The 23,327-nt window shown below is 39.5% G+C and overlaps 1 protein-coding gene across 17 annotated transcripts in view; it reads right to left on the minus strand.

The window, feature by feature from the left end:
* Positions 1 to 399: 399 nt before the first annotated feature.
* Positions 400 to 23,327, minus strand: part of dmd (dystrophin) — a 1,961,093-nt gene continuing 1,938,165 nt past the window's right edge. For 12 of the 17 annotated variants that reach the window (XM_072260552.1, XM_072260560.1, XM_072260554.1 and 9 more), the window contains 2 exons: positions 11,154 to 11,246; positions 400 to 1,921 (listed from right to left, as the gene is read on the minus strand). In XM_072260552.1, coding sequence (XP_072116653.1) covers positions 1,824 to 1,921; positions 11,154 to 11,246 — 191 coding nt within the window. In that variant the 3' untranslated portion in view covers positions 400 to 1,823. Of the gene's footprint in view, positions 1,922 to 5,137; positions 5,170 to 11,153; positions 11,247 to 23,327 lie in introns of all 17 variants that reach the window. The other 5 variants (XM_072260561.1, XM_072260558.1, XM_072260568.1 and 2 more) reach the window with 1 other exon arrangement.

A 23,327-nucleotide genomic window follows, 5' to 3' on the forward strand; every position in this document is an offset into this window, starting at 1 on the left:
AACAAGGATATAAATTTTGAACTTGTCAATGAACAGAACTGGATGCTTTTGTGTTGCTGCAATATGATCTCTCCTGGCAGGCCAAGGCTGTTTATGAAACAAAATATATAATGATCCCTTTGAAACTAAGGATCCTGCAAAATCAGCTGTGATCTGTCACTAGGATGCTGGTAATGCTCAGATTTTACTGCTGTAAAGAAGAAAAATATTGTTTGTTTATGATGACTATTAGTAAATAAATTGACCAGGAAGAACCGATAATTGTAGAAACTGGTTCCTTGCAAAGTAGAACGAATGCTCATAATTTAATCAATAAACTAATGCTTGACTGTAGCTATTAACACTGAAACCAAATTATTGATTTTGCACAACAGAATGAAAATAAAGAAACAATGTAAGTAATATAACTGCGTGCTTTAATTGTATACACAGTAAAGCAATATATAATACAATAGTAAGGCATATATTGTGTGGAATTTGATATGTGGTGATTATGCAGCAAAATATACTTTACAAAACAATTAGTATGTGTATTGGAGATGTTAACGTAATGTATAATGCAATATATTATGATGATATTTGAATAACAAACAATACTGGTTAAAATGACATAACATGCCATAGTGATATTTATGCACCAAGTTATACTGATTACTTCCATAGTCAAATACATTCAGGTCATACAAAGTGAACTCAAATGCTTCGTGGTATTTTTAAGTAATTCATATTTTGCATCCTTTTTTTCTGACTCACCCCAAAAACTAATATTCTATTTAATGAAATCACAACTGAGAATGCAGTTGCTGCAAGCAAATACCTATTTTAGCAGCAACATCTGTAGTAAACTAACCTTTAATTTGTACCTTATTTAAATGGATTAGAAAACTGATGACACCTTAAAAAAGTTGGTTCGAGGGTGCATTAGAAAGATAATGTTAACTCCAAACAGCCACAAACAGAAAATTACTGCCCAATTGTGGAGAGGCGTTATAAATGATTAATTTCAAAGATCCATTGGTAAATTTTATGCATCTAAGTTATAAATTTAAGGATTATTGTTCCGAATGTTGATTAAAACTGGAAAAATTTAGCCAAAACAAAACAATGAGGTAGAATTAATGAGAGTTAAAGATTGCTTTTTTAAAGATAAAGATATCCAATGCCAAATAAATAAGTTCTCTCCAATATATAGTGATTATAACTGAACAATGGAGATTTTCTGGGCAATGCAGCAATTCATTCCTGGCATTTCATTAGAAAAATGGAGATGTCAGATAAAGAGTTTTGGTTCTGCTATGTGCTACAATATTATCACTTACCAAGAGAAAAATAAAGATTAACACTGATTGTGATTTTTTTTTCTTATTTGATTACAGCTGAAATGAAGCAAAGACAAATGCGTTACCTCTTACCATTTCAAAATTGTCTTGTTCTGGGGAAGGGGGTTTATAAACAATAAAATTATGTGTTATTCGTTAGAAAGCACCCTTTTAGTGAACAATCTTCATAATTGTTACAAATTTAACAATCCAAAACACGTTCCATACAAAGAAATGGCAAGGTATGTAGCTACCAAGATTTTATGTTTTCATTCATTTTTTGTACAATTGCATAGAACTGTAAAACCTGCCATTGTTAAAACAATAACAGACTTAGGAAACTACTGAAATCTACAGTATATTACCACTACCTTTCACAAAAAAATAGATGTTTTCTTTTTTTAAACTTGTAAACCTGTACGGTCCAATCCATTTATATTTTGTATGAACATATAAAAACCATGCTTGACATCTGAAGCCAAAATTGTGATAAAGCACATCTGGTTACTCTGCTGCCTCATCGTCTGTCATGACCGTCACCAAGGTTTCCATTGCACGGCCAAGATCGTCCACCATATGGAAGAGGCTACCTACATTGTTACCTGCAGAGGGTTAAAAAAAAATCAGAGATGATTACCAGGGTCATCGTTTATCACCCCTGGAAGACAAGAGGACAAGGTGGACGAGACTATGGTTTTGTAGTGCCAGCAAGAAAGCAGATGAGTGCCAATTATATAAATATGCAATAAATCATGATTCTTTTACAAAGGGGTCAACTCATGCGATGACTAATAATAATTAATTCATCCAATAGCCATCAGTTTTGTTAAATGAGCACGGGCAAAGCAACATTTAATTTCACAACATTCAGACTTTCACAACTTGATATATTGTCGAAGATCCATTCTTAGAGTGACCTGTATGGGAATACACCATGAGTTGAAAACTTTAAATTTATTAAGGTATTAAATAAAACACAATAACTCAAAGACTATTCTAGACATGGCTCAACTTTTAGTGAAATATTATAATTCGGCTGCTCAAAAATCAAAGCTGAGCAAAATGGATTCAAATACAAGCTTTGACAGAGCAGTTCGGATAGCCATTCTAATTCTCTTTCATTATGATTAAGAAGCACTTATGAATGTTGTGATGGTCACTGAAAATTCAAGCACAGGCCAGCATTCATCTGAACTGAGTGGTTTGCCAGCCTACATTGAGAGGTCAGTTAAGAATCAAACATGCTTGTGGCTGGGCTGTATGTCACACACAAGCAAACAAGCTATGGGTAGCAAACATCCTTCCAATGAAAACTTCAATGAGCTTTTTGAGGTTTTACAAATGACTTGGTCACTATTACTGACTCTGGCCTATTTTCCCAGATTTATTTAAGTACTTGAAATTTACGTTCCTCAACTGCCAGGATAATTTCAAACTTTTTGCTTTGGATCAAAAGCCAATCCTTGAGTCACCAGTTCAGCAACCTAATCAGTAGGTAAACCCTGTTTCTAGCCTAGGAACTCCAGACCATGAAGCCCCAAATTCAATTCCCTGAGCTTATGCCATTCGTGTTGAAATGTCACCACTGATGTCACACAGGGCGTTAGTGACAATGAACTAGGACAGGAAATATTTTCTGGCGTTCCTATTACCCAGTAATCTTGCTAGCTCTCAAGTGCAGGAGAATGTAGATGTGCCAGGTGCATTTAGTTACAACTGCTAACTCAAAGCAATTTCTGCTTCTGCAACTGAAACAGATTTGATGTTGAAGAGCTGGTGCTGTCAAATAAACCATTCATTGCCTCATTCCACATGATGAGTGGCCCAGTGCTGCTCCAAATCGTGAAGGCAACAATCACAACAAAATTACAATGAAACACCATAAAAAATATGCCAGCAAACCTTAAAATCTTTGCAACATACTCATTTTGCCAGCTACTGCCTACTTCAACTGCTGATGCACCTATTTTAATTAACTTTATCTTCAACATTAAACACTGCCTTTGTATTCCATCTAATTGTTGTTGCTTCAGGTAAACCGACCTGAAGCCAATGTTAAAGGACAATTGTTAACACTGAAAGTAGGACAAACAGAGAATTCATGCTGCGAAGCATGCTACTAAAAATGCTTTACACTCACACCCAATTTTCTCTTTATATAACAGAATAATTTCAGACTTAATAGAATAAAAATTGTTCAACAAAAGGATCATTTTTTCAAGTAAATTCAGAACAACATTTTAACAGTAAAAAGGTTTCCCATTTAGAAGACTAATTGATGAACTTGCATTTGTGGAATTTAACCAATACAAATGTGATTCTAAATAACTAATATCAAATGGTTATTTTGCTGACATTGGATATTCTCTACAGCAAACAAGAAACACGCAATAGAAAATAAAACTCACTGAGTGCAGATAATTATGGTAGCATCACTTGAAAACTTAGACTGAAGGAAAGACTCTCAACATCATAATATAATTGTTTTTCCAGTTAGAATTATGATTTGTCAGTGGAAGTTGAAGTGTCAGATAAATTATTCCAAACAGTTCACTGTGGCTTTACAAACTCAAAGAAAATGTTACATGGTGGAATCACATTTTGAGAATTTGTCTGATTAGGTTTAGTATTTATGGTTATGATGAAGGCACTATAACTTTTGAGCAAACCTCCGACAGTTTCAAAGCATAGATCAGTTGGACATTCTTCCAGTCCATACTTCTACATTCATGACTTGTTTTTAAATTTCTTCGGATAAACTTTGCAGTATCTCTGATAAACAGAGTACAAATGGTCTTCCACAGAAGGAAGCATATTGAGAGGCTTACTGATACTTATTTTATTCAATGTGGCCTCAAAATTTATTAAATAACTTACTGGGAACTTGTCCCAGATGAACAAAGAATGTGCCCTCATTTACACTTGCTTTTCAGGCATTATTGACTGTAGGCTTTTTTCTCACTGCAGCAGGTAACATAACGCCAAATACTCTGGCAACCTGCTGCCTGAATTATTTACTTTTATCTAGGTTATGAACCTGCAACCTATGGCATTTGCCAGTTCTCTAAGCCTGGAAGGCTGATGGTCAGTGAAGGCCACTTTTCTTTGCTGGCACTTACAATCTCATTACAGAATTATAAAGCCCAAATTTAATGCCACTTTGTCTTATAAAAATTAAACAGATTCTGATAATTCATTTTGCTTGCAATATTTATAGGGTAGGAAGAGAAAAACATCTTGATAAGCAAAGGTAGCAAGCAATTTTCAGTTCATTAGATGTTAACTGGCATGTGAGGTAATCTACATTATGGTATAAAGTAGTAAGTGTTTGGCTGGGTGATGCCTAACAACTGAGAAATACAAGCATCTAATCAGCAGTTCTGACGTCCAATTATGGCAAATGAACGTCTTTCCCAATATGTGAGGCAGGATACACACATCCTCCCAGGAGTTAATATTGTTTACTGTTGATCAATACCCCAAATGAATTAAAAACAAATGAACAATACAAGCTCCCATATAATCACAAAACCTGAGGCATCATTGAGATACGATTACTTATACTACACTACACAAGTGTAAAAAAGAAAGCATGTTAAGGCAACCACTGATTACTTGCTCTCATTCAGGAAGCATTTTTAAAAGCTGAGTTGCTGCATCAGTGGGCTAACACCACAAATCAACACTTATTAATAGTGAAAACACACAGCAAGTGTGAAATGCACATCAAAATACATCTGCTGCGGATGCCGGTAACAAATGGAAAAAGCAAACATGCCCAAGCCGCACTGAGTTTGCTGTGAGTTTGTCTCACCAACCTCTTTCATTTTCTTTCCAGGGGCATCCCTCCCTTTAGATGATGAGTTGATAAAAGGAAAGGAGAAAAGAAGAAACAACACTGATGAATGTTGACACAGAGTTAAACATTTTCATGCAAACAACTAGGTATGAAAATGAAGACACACAGTTTGAAACAGTCTCAGGTTGAGTTTCGGTAAGTGAGAAAAATACTTTGAACTCCATTTCCTATACAAAGTCTTTTTACTAAATTGCATGGGGTCAACCATTCCCTGGGACTTGCAGATAAGACCATGAAACTTAGGAACAGAATTAGGCCATTCAGCCCGTTGAATCTGCTCTGCCATTCAATTATGGTTGTTTTATTATCCCTCTCAACCCCATTCATCTGCCTTCTCCCATAATCTTTGACATCCTTACTAATCGAGAACCTACTTTAAATATACCCTATGAGTTGGCTTACACAGCCATCTGTGGCAATGAGTTCCACAGATTCACCACCAACTGACTGAAGGAATTCCTCCTCATTTCTTTTCTAAAGGGATGTCCTTGTATTTCGAGGCTGTCCAGTTTGGTGTTAGACTCCCCCACTTCTGGAAACATTCTCTCCATGACTGCTCTAAGCCTTTAATTATTTGAGAATTGAGTATCTCAGCTGAAAAGTAGTGTTTCTCAATATCTTGAACTGACATTGGCACTGCAATCAGATGCTAGCATGCAGGATGACAGACACCTACTCAGCCTCAGTTTCCCACAAAGATATCAATTAACACTTACGATCTTTGCTACCCCATACAGTAATCACAACATCCCATTTTACAAGTTCTTTCTTACCCCACAATCTGAACCACTAGCCATAAACACTTCTATGGAGAGACATTTTTATGAATTGAAGTTGAACAAAACTAGCCTCAGTATCATTTCACTACCCACCGAGTCATAGTTAAATGTTTGCATTTGTGTTAAAATCTACAATGGGAAATGCTGTTCAGATTGTTTCTGTTGATGACAATAGTTATATCAAAGCTCAGAGTTTAAGTTGTTCATATGTTGCTGCATCCAAGTTTTATCATTTATGCAAAACTAATTTACTTGATCTTAGATACTGTTCATATGTAACATCCTTTTCTTTAGGATCAACCATTTAATTAATATTATCAAGTCCAGAAAAAATAACATTCATATGTTATTTTAGCAAAACATTTTGGCATATACTAATCATTATTAAGGCTGGCTATCTAAATTTCATGATAATGACTTAATTTGAAAGACATCTTCTTGAGTAAGTAGTGGCAACAATCAGTTGTTCTTGATTGCTGGTAAATCATTACTTCACAAGTAAATACTACAAACTCAAGATTTGGAAGCAAAACTTATGCAGCAAATGTCAGAGAATTGAATCTCACGTCTCTAAATTTGATTAAACAACATTTCTTCCCAGCATGGCCCCAAATTTTAATTGTTACTTGATTGTAATAATAACCAATTGTTTCAGCTACAAAATGGAAAAAAAAACAGGTGATTTCCATGGTTGCATGACTCAATACATCTTCAACTCATAGATAAAATATTAATGTTACTTTGTATTCGTTGGTTACTGATTTCAGATTCAAATAACCTCATTCTCAAAAAGTGGATTGTCATAACAGAAAGTAAAATTATTTGAAAATAAATCCCTATTTGGTACATACCACATACTGTACATCACCAATCCCTGCAAATGACCTTATGGTAGTAAAGCAGTAAGGGGGTACAATTAAATGATTTCAATTTCCCAACCTAAAGTCCCTGCTAATGGGACTGGGTATGAATTGGTTGGCACTGGATATGTTTTTTCAGCATAATGTGAATCACCGTCAAACAGAACAGAAAAGAACATGCACTTGTGGAATATTGACAATTTATCATTCTTCAGAAAATTCATGGCAATCAGTGAACAACATGGTTAAAACACTTTAAAAAAAAAACCCTTCCCAGTGGCAACAGGAGGTGCAGGAATATAACTCAATTCAGTTGACATTACAATCACAACCCTGCATTTTTCATTAGCCATTTGAGACTTCAGCTGAAGGCTGCTCTTGTCAGGCAGGTACCCTGCCAATGGTCAAGCCTGCTGTTGATGTAGGCGTAATATGTGCCAGCAATTTACCATGACTAATCAGAAGATTAACTTCCATTGATTTGCACATTATCAATGCTCCCTAGTGCCAAATTTCTAATCTCTACTGCTTTGTTTTTTTTGTGAAATGTTCTGCTTATTTCAATCAATTAACAGGTACTTTTTCCCTCTTTACCTTCAACTTTATTTCTACATCATTCTTGATAACTCCACCTCAATTTAACAACTGAGTTTATTAAATCTAACTACCAGTTTTAAAGCTATTCTTCTTCAGACAAATGAAGTTGTACTTCCCATTGCCATTCATGAGAAGAATACCTGTGTGTTGGGAAGGGAAATTGGATTTCGTCCACTTTCATCAAAAAAGAACCATTAAAATGCATCAAACCAAAACCCAACATGTTCCTCCAAGAAATGATTTTAGTTTGATCAAAGACTACATAATAAATGTCTCACAGAAAATACTCCATCGCCCCCAAGCCAAGTCAGTCACCACTACACAAAGCATTTGTAGGGAAATAGATGGCAATGTGGTGCCAGCTCCTTTGCATGGATTTAACAGTTATCCTCATTCATTCCACAACACAAGAGACTGAGCAAACAACAGTTTATCTTTCTGAGGAAGCAGGACTGAGTTCCTTTTGCAGTATTACTAGTGTCTAGTTATTTCAGGTACTCCATCCTCTCTATCCATCCTTCAATAAAGACGTTAAAATGATTAACAATGCAACGTAATCTGATAAAGCCACTACTGATGTGAATAGCTTTATGTTTACATAGATGTTAACATTTTAACGATCAATTCTTAAAAATTTGTTTCCATTTCCTTTGCTGGTCTTCTTGCTTAATGCACCCACATAAAATTCCTTTTGTATGATCTTAATAACTTTTAATTATATACATGAATTTAATGGAAAACATTATCCAGTATGCAACCAGAGGAGTTCAAACTTTAAGTATTATATTTCACTGGCCCATGTGTTTTATTTTTCATCAAATTAAAAATTTAAGAATTAAAAAGATTTAAAAAGAAAAAGAAATTAAAAATTTAAGGGTTTTCTTTGATCTACTGGAAAATAAATTTTGTGGTAAGACACACAGTTTATGATCCACATTTGCTGGCTGGTCCACAATGTAACCAACTGTTCTTATTGCTCCTTGTTCATGGAAGTTTTTCACATACCCAGAGCCTCAGCTTCTGGTTGCTGTTCAATAATTCCTGCTGGGACGTGTCTGGATGCCAACAGAGGATTAAGTAGTTTGGTGTTGTTCACACAAGGAATGTATCCAGCATTTTTCAAGTCAGTATTGTAACTGAGTCCTGAGATCCTCACTTTATGCTGCTTATCTCAAAGCTGCTGTGATCTGAAATTCCAATTTAGTCATATTTGATGCAGCAAAAGGCATTCTTTTACTTTCCTTTTTCATGTCAACGTGGCAAACTTCAACAGCTCTTGGATTCCATTACCCCACTTGACTTTCTCCCAACCCCACCACCCTCTCCAGTCCTATCCGTTGCTACAGTTTTGACATCTTTTTTGATCTCCCTCACCTTCTCCAATCCTGCATGATCAGTCTCAACAGTTGCCTCAGCTTCACCCTTGACATTGTTGTCTGAATTACTTCTGAACCCAACATGGACTTGAGTACTACTTCTGTTGCTTCTGCCTATTTCACTGGACAATCCTCACTATCAACTATGGACCCTTTACCTAGTCTCCAGAACTCCCAATCTGTTTGGTTCCCCTCACTCTGGCTTTATCCAATCTATTCATTGTTATTTGCTGACAGGTCACTGACTGTCTTTAGTTTTCAATTCCCCTCAACCACTCTAACCTAATACAGGTGCATATTCCTTCATCTGAAATTCTGAAATCCAAAAAGCTCTGAAAACCGAAGTCTTTTTTGCCAGTACTAGCAGAGGCCGCCAGACGTCAGTTGTGGCTCAGCGCTCGTACTGGTTATAAGTGTTCGCTGATATTTTGTGTTCAGTGTTGACTTTGTGTTTAATTTCACTGTGAAAATGTCAAAAAGAGCTGCAGATACCCCTATGGGTAACAATGAGAAAAAAAGAAGGAAGAATCTATCATTATCAATGACGCAGAAAGTGGAGTTATTGCAGAAGCTTGATCGTGGTGCATCTGTACGGCATCTTATTGAAGAAAAGAGCATCAGAACTACCACTGCATATGATTTAAATAAACAGAAAGACAAGTTACTGAGGTTTTATAGTGACAATGAAAGTGTTGTTCTACATTTATTCCAATAAGTTATTTACTATGTGCTTGATTCCGTTTGTTTGAAGCTGTATATTTTTATGTTTTATTGAATGTTTTTGTTGGAAATCAAATTTTTTCTTGTCATTATTCCCTAAACAATACAGTATAACAACTACTTACATAGCATTTACATTGTATTAGGTATTATAAGTAATCTAAAGATGATTTAAAGTAGACGGGAGGATGTGAGTAGCTTTGGTGCGCCGTCGGGTCCCAAAGTCCACTGCACAGAGACAGGTTAAATAAGGGACTAGAGCATACGTGTTTTTTGGTATGGGGGGGGGGGAATGGGTCTGAAATCCAAAAAATTCTGAATTCCGAAATGCAACTGGCCCCAAGGATTTTGGATAAGGGATTGTGGACCTGTATCTTCCAAACTTGCAACACTGAACTAACCAAGAGCTAACTCTGACATCATTATCACACCTGGCAAGAAGGGTGATGCTTGTTGTAATTTGGCAAAGTGAGCTCTGTCTTGCCGAGGCCAAGCATCAGCTATCATACACATTCACATGTCTTCCAATGGGCCATGAGCCCACCAATGTACATCAAGTTTTTTTTGCTGATCTTGTTTCCCCAGGAGATCTTGCCCTCGACAGCTTCCAACCCCACTCAAGCTACTTCAGCTTTACTCAAGAGCCACAAGTAGACCTATCTGGGCAGACCAGACCCATTGTTTCAGCCCGTCCCATTTAACTTTTTCCTTCTTACCTTGACTCTGGTATTTCTGTCTTGATCCAGCCGCATCCCACTTACATTAATGGCAACTTGAATACACTTTGCCACTTCTGTAAGTTTCTAATTTTCCTGATCCTAACCGGCTCATCTTCACCATGTGCAGGTACATATTTGCCTTCTACACCTCCATCACAGATCAAGAGGGTCTGGCGGCCCTTTTCTTCTTCCTCAAAGAGAAGCCCAATCAGACCCTCCTGAGACGTAGTGATGAGTACTTGCATGGGTCTGAGTTTTACATGGAAATGTCTTTGTTTTAATCCCAGTTAGGACCATTCTGCCAACTGTTATTCTGAGTAATCAGGTTAGACTATGTATCCCATCGTCTTCCTTCACGTCTGTGCTAGTCATTGGATTGAAAAACAGTGAAATAATTTTAATATTCAGCTTTTTAAAAAATTTTCCATTTAAATAATTTTGGCACATGTTGGAGAAATGGGGTGATTGCGGTGGGAGAAAGGCTACTTCAAAGAGCAGAGCGCACCGATAATCTCAAATGTTCCCACACTGGAAATCTGTCATGGACGGTCTCAAGCCCAACTGTGAAAGGAGGAGGGTTGGGCACGGGACTGGCAACTCCACCTTGTAAAATCTCAGAGCTACAGAAATGCCAACAAAGGCTCCAAAGGCAACATCCCTGGGGAGAGTAAGTATACACCAAGACGATGAGCTACACTTGGGGATAACGTGAAAGACTGGCCTAGGACTGAGAACTCTTGTGAGCTACTGTCAGCGGCCTATGTCCCAGTAAGGGTGATGGGCTAAAGAAGAAAGATTCCTGCACTGGCTGACATTTACACAACATCCACTTGACTCCCTTCTACGAAAAGGACTCTGACATGTTGTCAGGTAAAAACATGCAAGGCTAACATACAATAAAGTCAGAATTGAACATCTACTCACGCCGAGAGCTTGGAAAGGAGTTATTGAGTTGCTCCATTACATCTTCTAATCCACTGCTGGTACCCTGGGTCGAACTCAACAAGTCGTCCTCACCTAAAACAAGATTTTTTCTTTTGGTTAATGTACACAAGAAAGCTTTTAACTAATAAACAAGCAATACTGCAACATAATTTTTCAGTGAAAGGATCTTCATCGGATACTTGCCGCCATCGCATGCATTAGCAGTTCACACCAATGCAGTAAAACATAATGCTAGGGCAGCTGGAAATGAATCATTAGTATATAATCTAAAGAATGAAAATTTCAATATCTTATGAACAATTATGTGCAAAAATGAGAGGAAGGACAGAGATAGATCGGAGGAACCAAGTGATGGAAGGGGATGGGAGAGGGTTACGTGTAGGAGAAGCCAGCTAGGATATGGGGAGATGAGAGTGCTGGTACACAGCTTCCTGGATGATACATGGAAAACCGAGAGGGATGAAAAGTGAAGTAAAGGGGGAAGGAGGAAAAAGACACAGATGAATAGGTGTAAGGGTGACAGGCAAACAGAATCAGGTGGGGAAGAGGAGAGGATGAAGACATAAAGAATCTAGATAAGCATACATGGAGGGAGTGGTGCGGGGGTGGGGGGAAGAATCCATATTAATCTGTCTAGTCCTATCGACCTGCACCAGGACCATAGCCCTCCATACCCCACCAACCACACACCAATCCAAATCTCTCTTAAATGCTGAAATCAAACCCACATCCACCATGTGTGCTGGCAGCTCATACCGTACTCTCACCTCCCACCCGCTAACCTCCCAGAGTGAAGAAGTTCCACACTTAAACATCTTACTTTTCACCCTTAACCCATGATGTCTAGTTCTCATCTCACCCAACCTCAGTAGAATAAGCTACTTGCATTTACCCTAAGTTGCTGACAGATAAAAGCATTGATGAGAAGAACTGGTTGGGTCTTGGTTCCGGAAAGAATCGGAGTGCTCCCAGACCTTTGTAATGGGGAATTGTGGTGTATTCTCACCACCTCCCTTCTATTTTGTAGCTGGTTTATGATGTTGACAAAACAAGAAAGTACTTAATAATACTGCAGATCCAATCCTCAGGCACTGTACCTTCAGGCCCTGAATATACAATTCAGTTTTAATCTTTAACCAGCATCAGAAAATCTCCATGTCAGATAGTAAAGTTAAGTTTTGGGCAATAATTTCACATTTACTCTAAGTGGTAACAGATGGCACAACATGTTAAGGGATGCAAATTCCTTATTTTAACAAACAACGAGAGTGGGATCCAGAGTCACTACCTTATCAGAAGGCTTGTCACACTTTATATAAACAGAAGCCTTTTGAATTGAATTGCAGTACTACTCGACAATTACCTTGGAGATGAATTAATTTTCTGAATTTAATTCTGTTCAACACAACCACAAATTGTCTCTATGGTTTTTGACAAAACATTTGTACTTGAAGCAAGTTTAGTTGGAATTTGTATCCAAGTGTGGACAGGAATACTAAAGTATTATGTAGGTAAAACTCAGATCCCACTGAAAAACAGAAGAGGGGACACAAAGTTAAATGAAAATGGAAGGCATGGCAAGTTAAAGATTTTGTTTTCTGGATTTCCTGATCAACTGAAGAAATTACTTAAAAAGGGCCATTTCTTGAGAAATGATTAAAAGAATCTATGCAAAATTTTAAAGCTAATTGTTTTTAAAAGGTAAAAAAGGCAAGTTTTCTTTTCAAATTGGAGGGCAAGATGGGGTGAATTCGTTGAGTATGGAAGGTATTTGCCAAACCAGAAGAGCCATAAGAACTCAAAAGCAAACTGTCCAAATGGAAAAATTCAGGCCAGAGTCGCAACGAGTGGAGTTGCTGTCTCACACCTCTAGTGACACACACAAAATGTTGGAGGAACTCAGCAGGCCAAGCGATACCTCCTCCCTCACTACCCTTCAGGACCCCAAACAGTCCTTCCAAGTGAGGTGGCCCTTCACCTGTGAGTCTGTTGGTTTCATCTACTGTATCCAGTGCTCCCGGTGCGGCCTCCTGTATATCGGTGAGACCTGACGTACACAGGGAGACTGTGTTGTTAAGCACCTACAGTCTGCTCACCAGAAAAAGCGGTATCTCCCAGTGGCCACCCATTTTAATTCTACTTCCCATTCCAACATGCCAGTCCATGGCCTCCTCTACTGCTGCGATGAGGCCACACTCAGGTTGGAGGAGCGACCCTTTATGTTCCGCCTGGATAGCCTCCAACCTGATGGCATGAACATTGATTTCTTGATCTTCTAGTAACTGCCCCCCACTTCTTCACCATTCCAGTTTCCCCCTCTACCCATCTCCTCCCTCTGGTGCTCCTCTCCCTTCCCTTTGTTCCATGGTCTTCCACCCTCTCCTACCAGGTTCCTCCTTCTCCGGCCATTTATCTCTTTCATCAATCAACTTCCCAGTTCTTTATTTCACTCATCCCCATCTCCCAGCTTCACCTGTCACTGACCACCTGGTACTTCTTCTTTCCCTCCCTCCACCTTGTTATTCTTGACTTCTCATCTTGTTTTTCCAGTCCTGATGAAGGGTCTCGGGCCAAAACATCGACTGTGTACTCTTTTTCATTGATGCTGCCTGGCCTGCTAAGTTCCTCCAGCATTCTTGTGTGTGTTGCTTGGATTTCCAGCATCCGCAGATTTGGTCACGTTTGTGGTCATACCTCCAGTGACCCGGGTTTCATTCTGACCCATGGGTTCAGTTTGTATGTTCTCCCTGTGACGATGCATGTTTTTTTGAAGTGCTTCAGCTTGCTCTCCTCACAACTCAAAGAAGTGTAGGCTGGCAGGTTAATTGGCCAATGTAAAATTTCCCCAGGGTGGGAGAATCTGGGGGAACTGATGGAAATCTAGGGAAAACAGGTTATGGGGGAACAACTGTGGGGGTAACAGATTGCTCTGCAAGTCAGCAGTGACCTGATGGATAGAAGTATCCTCCTTCTACATTAAAATGAAACTTTCACTTCATTCTTTAATGTCTGCAGCTACTCAAGAAAGAAGCAAAGCAAGGAAGCTCTATTTATTGTACTTCTCAATAATTACAAGGAGGCTGGTTTTGTGAACAGACGTTCCAATGCAGTGTTGACATCTTGTACAAGATTATTTGGATAGCAGGATAAAACCTTATGCTGAAGGTCTTGTGCCCATTCAATGGCCTCGAGTGAGGCTTTTGGACAGATGTAGTGTCACTGTAAAAGGGAACTTTGAACACTATTTTCTGATGTAAACTTCGGTCTGACTCTCATATCACCAGCTCCAGTTCACGCTATCACATTTCCTATTGTACAGCAAATGGTTGCTTATTCTTTTTGCCATCTTCAGTGGGATCCTACCACTAAGCACGTCTTTACCTCCCGCCCCCCCCCCCAGCAATCTCTACTTGCCACAGGGACTGCTCCCTCTGTGATCCCCTTGCCCTATTGTTCCTCCTCACCAGTCTCTCTCCTGTCACGTCTCTGAAAATGGCAGAATGCTACACCTGGCCATTCACCTCTTCCCTCACCTCCATTCAGGGCCGCAAATATCCTTCCAGGTGAGGCAATACTTCATCTGAAAATCTGTTGGGATTGTCTACTGTATCAGTGGATGCAGCTGATGTGGCCTCCTCTACATTGGTGTGACCCGAATTAAAATGGAGAACCACTATGTCAAGCACCTCCACTCCATTCAAAAAAAGCATGATCTCCCGGTGGCCAACCATTTTAATTCCTATCCCCATTCCTGTTCTGACATGTCAGTCCATGGCTTCTCTTCTGTCACGATAAGGCCACTCTCTAGCTGGAGGAGCAACACCTCATATTCTGTCTCGTAAGCCTTCAACCTGATGGCATGAACATCAATTTCTCTAAGTTCCCACCCCCATTTCCCATTCTTCAATTCCCCACCTTGGCTTCTTACCTCTTTTCCTCACCGTCTTATCACTTTCTCCTGGTGCCCCTCCTCCTCTCCTTTCTCACATGGTCCACTCTCTTCTATCAGATTCCTTCTTCCCCACTCCTCTACCTTTTCCACCCATCATCTCCCAGCTTCTTACTTCCCCTGGCCTCACCTATCACCTTCGAGCTTGTCCTCCTTTCCCTCCACCACTACGTTCTTATTCTGAGATCTTCTTCCACCTTCCTCTCCAGTCCTGATCAAGGTTCTTGGCCCAGAATGTCAACTGTCTATTTACTTCCATTGATGCTGCCTGACCTGCAGTGTTCTTCCAGCATTTTGTGTGTTAGTTATTCCTTAGCCTGCTTTTTCAAGGCAAATTAGATTCATCAAGAAATTTTTACATTGAAGTATCTAAGACATGCCACCAGATGCTATATTTTAACCAAGGTCAAATAATCCAGTGAGAATGTTGAAATTCATGCAGAATGCTTAGCTGTTACAGATAGGAGTGGAGAAATATGGCTTTGTCAGGGAAAGGATTGAAGCTGACCAAATTATACATTCAAAGCAAACCAAGATGATAGATGGAAGTTGACAGAAGACCTTTGTCTTCTTTGTTCTTCAAAATCCAATCCTTTGCTTTTGGTTCCTAGTTTAAAGGCCAACAAACACCACATGCAAGAAGCATTTGTTCACACTCTGGGTTTTGGCAACTCCACATTGCAAGGAAAGGCAGCATCCAACAGGAATGTTTGCTGACACAGAAATGAAATTGGGAACAAAAGAAAGGACACAGCAGTATGACTGCCATACAAAAGAGCAAGTCAGAAAAACTGGACATTTCTTAAATTTGCAATGAAAGACCAAGAGATGCCTTCTATGTGGATATCTACTGCTGCCTTATAAATAATGTTCCCAGGAATAGACCCCAGCAATGTTCCAGATGCTTTTCTTAATCCCCAACCTCATCCGCAACAAACAAAAACGTCTCTGAAATTATTAAAACATTGTGGCATGTGTTGCAAAATGCCATCTAATTATTCTGCACGAGTTAACTTCTAATAAATGACATGCTATTCAAGCCAAATTAAAAATTTACAGACCATCTCATTCTGCCATTAATTAAGAACACAAGACTGCAATCATAATCCTGTCCCCTGATGCACCATTCATTAGAATCTTAGCAGATCTAATCTGGACCTCATTCTTACATTCCAGATTGGGCAACCAATCCTGTGTTAACTGTGTGGTCCAAAATTCTGTTGATCACAACCTCATATTTAATGATTTAACCTCATCATAGGGTTATACAGCACAGAACCAGGCCCCTTGGTCCAACTCGACCTTGTTGCCTTGTTCAGATAGCTAGAACTATCTGAAAACGCAAACACCAGGAAACCTGCAGATGCTGGAAATTCAAGCAACATACACAAAATGCTGGTGGAACACAGCAGGCCAGACAGCATTTATAGGAAGAAACGTCGACTGTGCTTCTTCCTATGGATGCTGTCTGGCCTGCTGCATTCCACCAGCATTTTGTGTGTGTTGCTAGAACTATCTGTCCGTGTTTACTCCATGTCTCTAAAGACTTATTTTCTAATACATCTTGCACCTGTACAACATTGTAATTGTACCCTCCTCTACACTTACTTTGGCAGTCGTTCCATATACCCACCATCTTCTGTACAGAAAATCTTCCTCTTCTCACTTAAACCTATGCCCTTCAGTTTTAGACCCCCACAACCCTGAGAAAAATACTGTGACCATTCACCTTATCTACACCACTCATGATTTAAAATACCTCGATAAGGTCACCCCTCTACCTCCTATATTCCAGCCTTAACTCTCCCTGTCTCCAGTAACAACTCAAGCCATCTAGTTCCAGAAACATTATTGAGAGTCACTGTGGTATAAAGTTCTGAAGATCCAAGATGTGTTGAGAGAATAAATTACCATCTTTACATGAAATGGGAAACCCCCAATTCTCTTAGCATCTGCTCTATCAACACCAATCAGAATCTTTGTTACTTCCATTAGCTCACATATTCTAAACTCAGATGAGAAAAGGCCTGTCACTTAAACCTCTCCCCATTAAACACAACCATCATGCCAGGAATCAACTTACTGAACCATCTCTGAAATATCTCCAATTGACGTTTATCCCACCTCAGGTACAGAGATCAAAACAGCAATGCAATACTTTGTGTGGTCTCATGGACCCCTTTTAAGGCTAGAGTGAGAATTCCTTTCCTCTTTCAAAGATGAACCAGCCAAACACCAATACTGGGGCAAATCACCAAATTATTTAGATGAAAAGGAACAATCCTGATATCAAGTAATTAGAGTAACCACATAGAGTTCTATTAGCCAGTCAGAGTGGCTGAATGATTATCACCCTGGCATAAAGTGGACTGGTCTGGCTTAGATATCAAATTCCGAAGTTTGAAACAGCGGTTACGTAATCATTTTGATTTTGAAGTTATCAGCACTAGATGTCTCTTCTTGGAGTTCCAATGGACATGTGTGAACAAAACATGCAGGCTGGATCCATCTCGGGAAGACCCTCATAGTGTGTAGCACTGTGTTCGTGCACTACATAAATCCCCAAGTGAACAAAGAGGCAATTCATTTCAATCCCCAATAGAAATAATATCAGTGCGAAAATAATCAGATTGAACAAAAAATAGATTAGAGATCACCTTGCTGCAAGTTACTCTGACAAAAAAAGAGCTACGAAGGTCCTTCAGGGATTATTGGGTTGTAGCATTCAGAAGTTTGTAAGCCTTTGATATGATGTGAAGTATTTTTTTTTAAACCCCTTTCATTGAGTACAAGCATGCTGCTACAATAACAGTTGTGGTGGGATCCAGAGGAAGGAAAGTTCAGTGATTGACCGAGATGCTATAATTTCAATTCAACAATGAAACAACTGACTTAATCGTAGCAAGTACAACTAAATGGCAGCACTGTCTATTACTTCCCATTCACTCATCCGCCACTTACTTTTAAAGTCTGTAGAATTCACAGGAAGTCTGAATTGGCCCTTGGGAAAACACAGGCTCTGTCATTCCAAACACGTTTAGCCTATTTAACAGCTATTCACAGCCACCTGCACATTAACTCAAAACGACATCAAAAAAAATTATTGCTTTCTCCACATCCAGTCAATTAGGACTATAATAGTTACCATCGGCCTTAACCAACCTCAATTAGCACACACGCTTTTTTCAATGCTATGATATTCCTACGCTCAAGTTCAGTCATCCACAGCCTTAATGATGAATAAGATATCCGAATAATAGGAGAACTTCAGAAACACTTCCCACCTAAATGCCTAAGCCTTCAGCATAACCTTTCTTTAAAGAATATAATCCATAATTGTCAAGCCATTACCAGCCCACCAGAATGTTAGTCCTGTAACTTTTAATGAAAGAGGGTAGGTTTGCTGAAGCACAGTTATCTATTTTGAATAACCCTGATATTATGTACCATTTCTGTGCTCAGAGAAGGGCAGTTTCTTTTGTGGCAAATTTTACATTTAAAGCTAGTACGTTGCTGAAGTCTGCCTTGTTTGATTCTCATCACCACAGTTTGGCCTCCCTCAGCTGTATCGTACTGATGGAGATTTCTGCTTCATTTGGGTCAGGGGGTTATGATCCACTGCATGTTGGAGAACTGAAATTACGAATGAAAGCAAATATTAAACTGAAGCAGTTCTGTCTTTTCTAGCCCCACTTCTAATTTTAATTTGTGGAATCATATCCGTCTACTCCCACATGCATTTGCTGGAGAGGAATGTTCTGCTGCTTAATTCATAAAAATTCTTTCTACCACTCTCTGCCTTGCACTTGCATTTCTGCAGAGTTTCTCCTGAAGGGGATAGCTCACCTCTCTAAAAGCACTGCAAGCATAGCAGAATAACTGTGCAATGCAAAACACAAATTTAGACAAGGGAATAATTTTGAGGTGATAACTCATGAACCATTGCTTAAGAAAAACCCGTCTTTTTATGAACTTAAATAAATGCACTGTTTTGTGATGATGAGCTAAACACGACCTTCTACTTTACTGCTTGTTAAGTTAAAAAAAATTGAGGCATGTACTCCCATCCCAAAAATTCAAAAATGCAGTGCATATGCATATTACCTCTGAAGTTTGGAAGATTTAGAATTCAGGAGTCTACTTGGGACCAATTTCAATTTAATGTGCAAGAAAAATGGCAACAGTCAATCACAAAGGGAATAGGACTGAATTGTTGATTTGTGCTACTATAATTAATGATTTTTAAAATCATTAATTGCAGATTTATAGTTTATAAGATCCAAAGATATCTGCTGGCATGTTTCCACTGTGCTGTGAATACAGAATCTGCAGATCAGAGAATCAGACTATGGAGTTAAAATGATCTATGGTGTTTCCATGATGTATATAAGTTAGTTTCTGGTAGACTCTGGTGAGCACGAATTATTCTGTAATCTCCAGTACTGGTTACAACAGAATGAGGGATGAGCCACAAAAATAAACACAAGTGACCTCAGCAGAACTCCTGATTTAAGTATGTTGATCTTAAGTAAAATGAGGTCCCTAAGTTACTTTCTTGACTTTTTTCCTTCTTTATGGTGAGCCAACACGGGCTGATGTTGTAATGGCTGCACTCTCCTCACCTTCAATTTACTATCCAGCTCTGAAACTCTTGCCAAAACCACCAGGGCTGCTGGATTAGCCCACCCTAGTCTGTGCTGGTGGTGTTGGGCTGCATTGTTCCAATATCGCTGGGAACGGAATACAGAAAATGCCGGAAACAGAAAGCTGCTTGTCGGGCAGCTTTTGTGGCTCGAGAAAAGGATTTAACATTTTGGTCAATACAGATCCTGAGGTTTGAAGTGGCAAGAGAAGGGGAAAAAGGCGGAGCAAAATCCAGAATTTGTAGTGTTTTGCTTTTGTAACAACAGAAGCTAACGATGCTGATGAGATAGGCCAGCCTGTAATGTTTATTGTAGCTGACATCAACACTTAAAATGTACAGACTTTCACAGGTACATAGAACATAGAATAGTACAGCACAGTACAGGCCCTTCAGCCCACAATGTTGTGCTGACCCTCAAACCTGCCTCCTATATAAGCCCTCACCTTAAATTCCTCCATGTACCTGTCTAGTAGTCTTTTAAACTTCACTGCCTCCACCACTGACTCAGGCAGTGCATTCCATGCACCAACCACTCTCTGAGTAAAAATCCTTCCTCTAATATCCCCCTTGAACTTCCCACCCCTTACCTTAAAGCCATGTCCTCTTAATCTCTGATCCCTTAATCTCTGATCATAATGCATACTCTCAAAACCAGGCAGCATCCTGGTAAATCTCCTCTGTACCCTTTCCAATGCTTCCACATCCTTCCTATAGTGAGGCGACCAGAACTGGACACAGTACTCCAAGTGTGGCCTAACCAGAGTTTTATAGAGCTCCATCATTACATCGTGACTCTTAAACTCTATCCCTTGACTTATGAAAGCTAACACCCCATAAGCTTTCTTAACTACCCTATCCACCTGTGAGGCAACTTTCAGGGATCTGTGGACATGTACACAGATCCCTCTGCTCCTCCGCACTATCAAGTATCCTGCCATTTACTTTGTACTCTGCCTTGGAGTTTGTCCTTCCAAAGTGTACCACCTCACACTTCTCCGGGTTGAACTCCATCTGCCACTTCTGCATCCTATCAATGTCTCTCTGCAATCTTTGACAATCCTCTACACTATCTACAACACCACCAACCTTTGTGTTGTCTGCAAACTTGCCAATCCACCCTCCTACCCCCACATCCAGGTCATTAATAAAAATCACAAAAAGTAGAGGTCCCAGAACAGATCCTTGTGGGACACCACTAGTCACAACCCTCCAATCTGAATGTACTCCCTCCACCACCACCCTCTGCCTTCTGCAGGCAAGCCAATTCTGAATCCACCTGGCCAAACTTCCCTGGATCCCATGCCTTCTGACTTTCTGAATAAGCCTACCGTGTGGAACCTTGTCAAATGCCTTACTAAAATCCATATAGATCACATCCACTGCACTACCCTCATCTAGATGCCTGGTCACCTCCTCAAAGAACTCGATCAGGCTTGTTAGAGACGATCTGCCCTTCACAAAGCCATGCTGACTGTCCCTGATCAGACCATGATTCTCTAAACGCCCAGAGATCCTATCTCTAAGAATCTTTTCCAACAGCTTTCCCACCACAGACGTAAGGCTCACTGGTCTATAATTAGATTATAGGTAGATTCCAGTAAATAGCTGTTATATGGGCCAGACGAGGCTGGTGTTGCAGAGTTTTGTGTTGTTAAAGATCCCAAGGACGAATGCAGAACTACACTATATTCTCCAGTCTTTAAAACAAGTGGCAGATGAGTGAATGGAGAGCAATAAACAGTGCCGCTATTTAACAGTACTTACTACAGTTAAATCAGTCGTGCATTAAGTGACATTAAAGTAGTATCTCAGTCATTTAACTTTCCTTCTCCAACCCCCAACCCATTAATGTGGCAGTATGGTTGTATGCAATGAAAGAAACAAAGAACTGTTCACATCGTATCAATTGCAAACAAACTTCAGAATGCTACAACTGAGTAATCCCTGAAGTATCTTTGTAGCTTTTTTGTCAGTGTACCTTGCAGCAATATGATCTTTTTGCTGGGATTAGTTTTTATTGGGAATTGAATTGAGTTCCCCTTTTGCTCACCTGGAGCCATACCACGTGCATGACCACAGCGCTGCTCACTATGACGGGCTGCGCAAGATGGCTCTGACTTGCACATCTCGGTTAACACATGTCCATTGCAACTCCAAGAATAGATATCTGGTGCTGGTAACTGCAAAACCATGACACCATAGGAGCAGAATTAGGCCATTTGGCCCATCGAGTCTGCTCCAACATTTCATCATGGCTGATCCATTTTCCCCCTCAGCCTCAATCTCCTGCCTTCTCCCTGTATCCCTTCATGCCCCCAGTAATCAAGAATCTAACAACCTCTGCCTTAAATATTTGTAAAGACTTGGTCTCCACCACTGCCTGTGGCAATGAATTCCACAAATTCACCACTCTCTGGCTGAAGAGATTCTTTCTCATCTCCATTCTAAAAGGATGCCCCTCTGTTCTGAGGCTGTGTCCTCTGGTTTTAAGACTCCTTAAAACTGCTTAAAATAATTATGTAGCCTCTGTTTCAAACTTGGGAATTTGACGTCTGAGCCAGACCACTCTATTTTATGCCAGGGTAATAATCATTTGGTAAATATGACCAGCTAATAGAACTGCAGAAGATTACTTTAATTACATGGTATCCAGATTCTTCCTATTCATCTACACAATTTGAGGAAAACAACTAAGTTGCTTAAGTAACTCACATCAAGGGTAATCAGACAATTAGCAGTGATTTGGTACAAACACCTTCTGAAGGGCACAACCAGGGCCAGATATCAAGGTACGATACCTAGAGATGAAAAGAGGCACCCTGCCTTTCAGGACAAGAGGCTGAAGACTGTCACTGATGTAGTATGCAATTTGCCTCAGTCCAACTACCAGCTCGGGCATACAGCAGAGGCACAAGTCGTGACAGTGGAGAGGCCTAAAATGCCTGGAGCTCTGAGATAAGACTTTCATCAATTCTATCTGATAGTGAGCTGCTATATTTCACACCTTTCTCTTTAACCTACAACTTCAGTTCCTCCAGTCAGTGCCTTTTTTTAAAAAGGCAAACAACATAGAATAGTACAGCACAGGAACAAAACCCCTAGCCATTCTTTACAGGGCAGCCATCACTCTCTGTGCACAAAAACAATGCCCCATCACTGTTTTGAACTTAATCCTGCCTCACTTCAAATGCATGCCCTCTAGTATTAAACATTTTGACAATGGGATAAAGACACTGTTCTCTCATAACCTCTATCAGGTTTCCTCTTTGCTTCAGTCACTCCAGAAAAAATAACCCATGTTTGTCCAGCCTCTCCAAATAGCACATGCCTTTATGAATTCATTTTAAATTTTACACTATCATATTTAATTCAATCACACTCCAGAAAAGTGCCACACCTTTAATTAAATTAATATTTCAAAATAATTTGTCATGTTTAACTCCCTCCCTTGTGTTTATCTAGCTTTTTATTAATCCTTTCAGCCATTCTAGTGAACACAAAAATCATGTCTGCAAGAAGTTCTGCTTGAATGAATCTCCATTTGAAGTATTTTATCATT

This window comes from Mobula birostris, chromosome 6 (assembly GCF_030028105.1).
Source record: "Mobula birostris isolate sMobBir1 chromosome 6, sMobBir1.hap1, whole genome shotgun sequence".
Classification (NCBI taxonomy): domain Eukaryota; kingdom Metazoa; phylum Chordata; class Chondrichthyes; order Myliobatiformes; family Myliobatidae; genus Mobula; species Mobula birostris.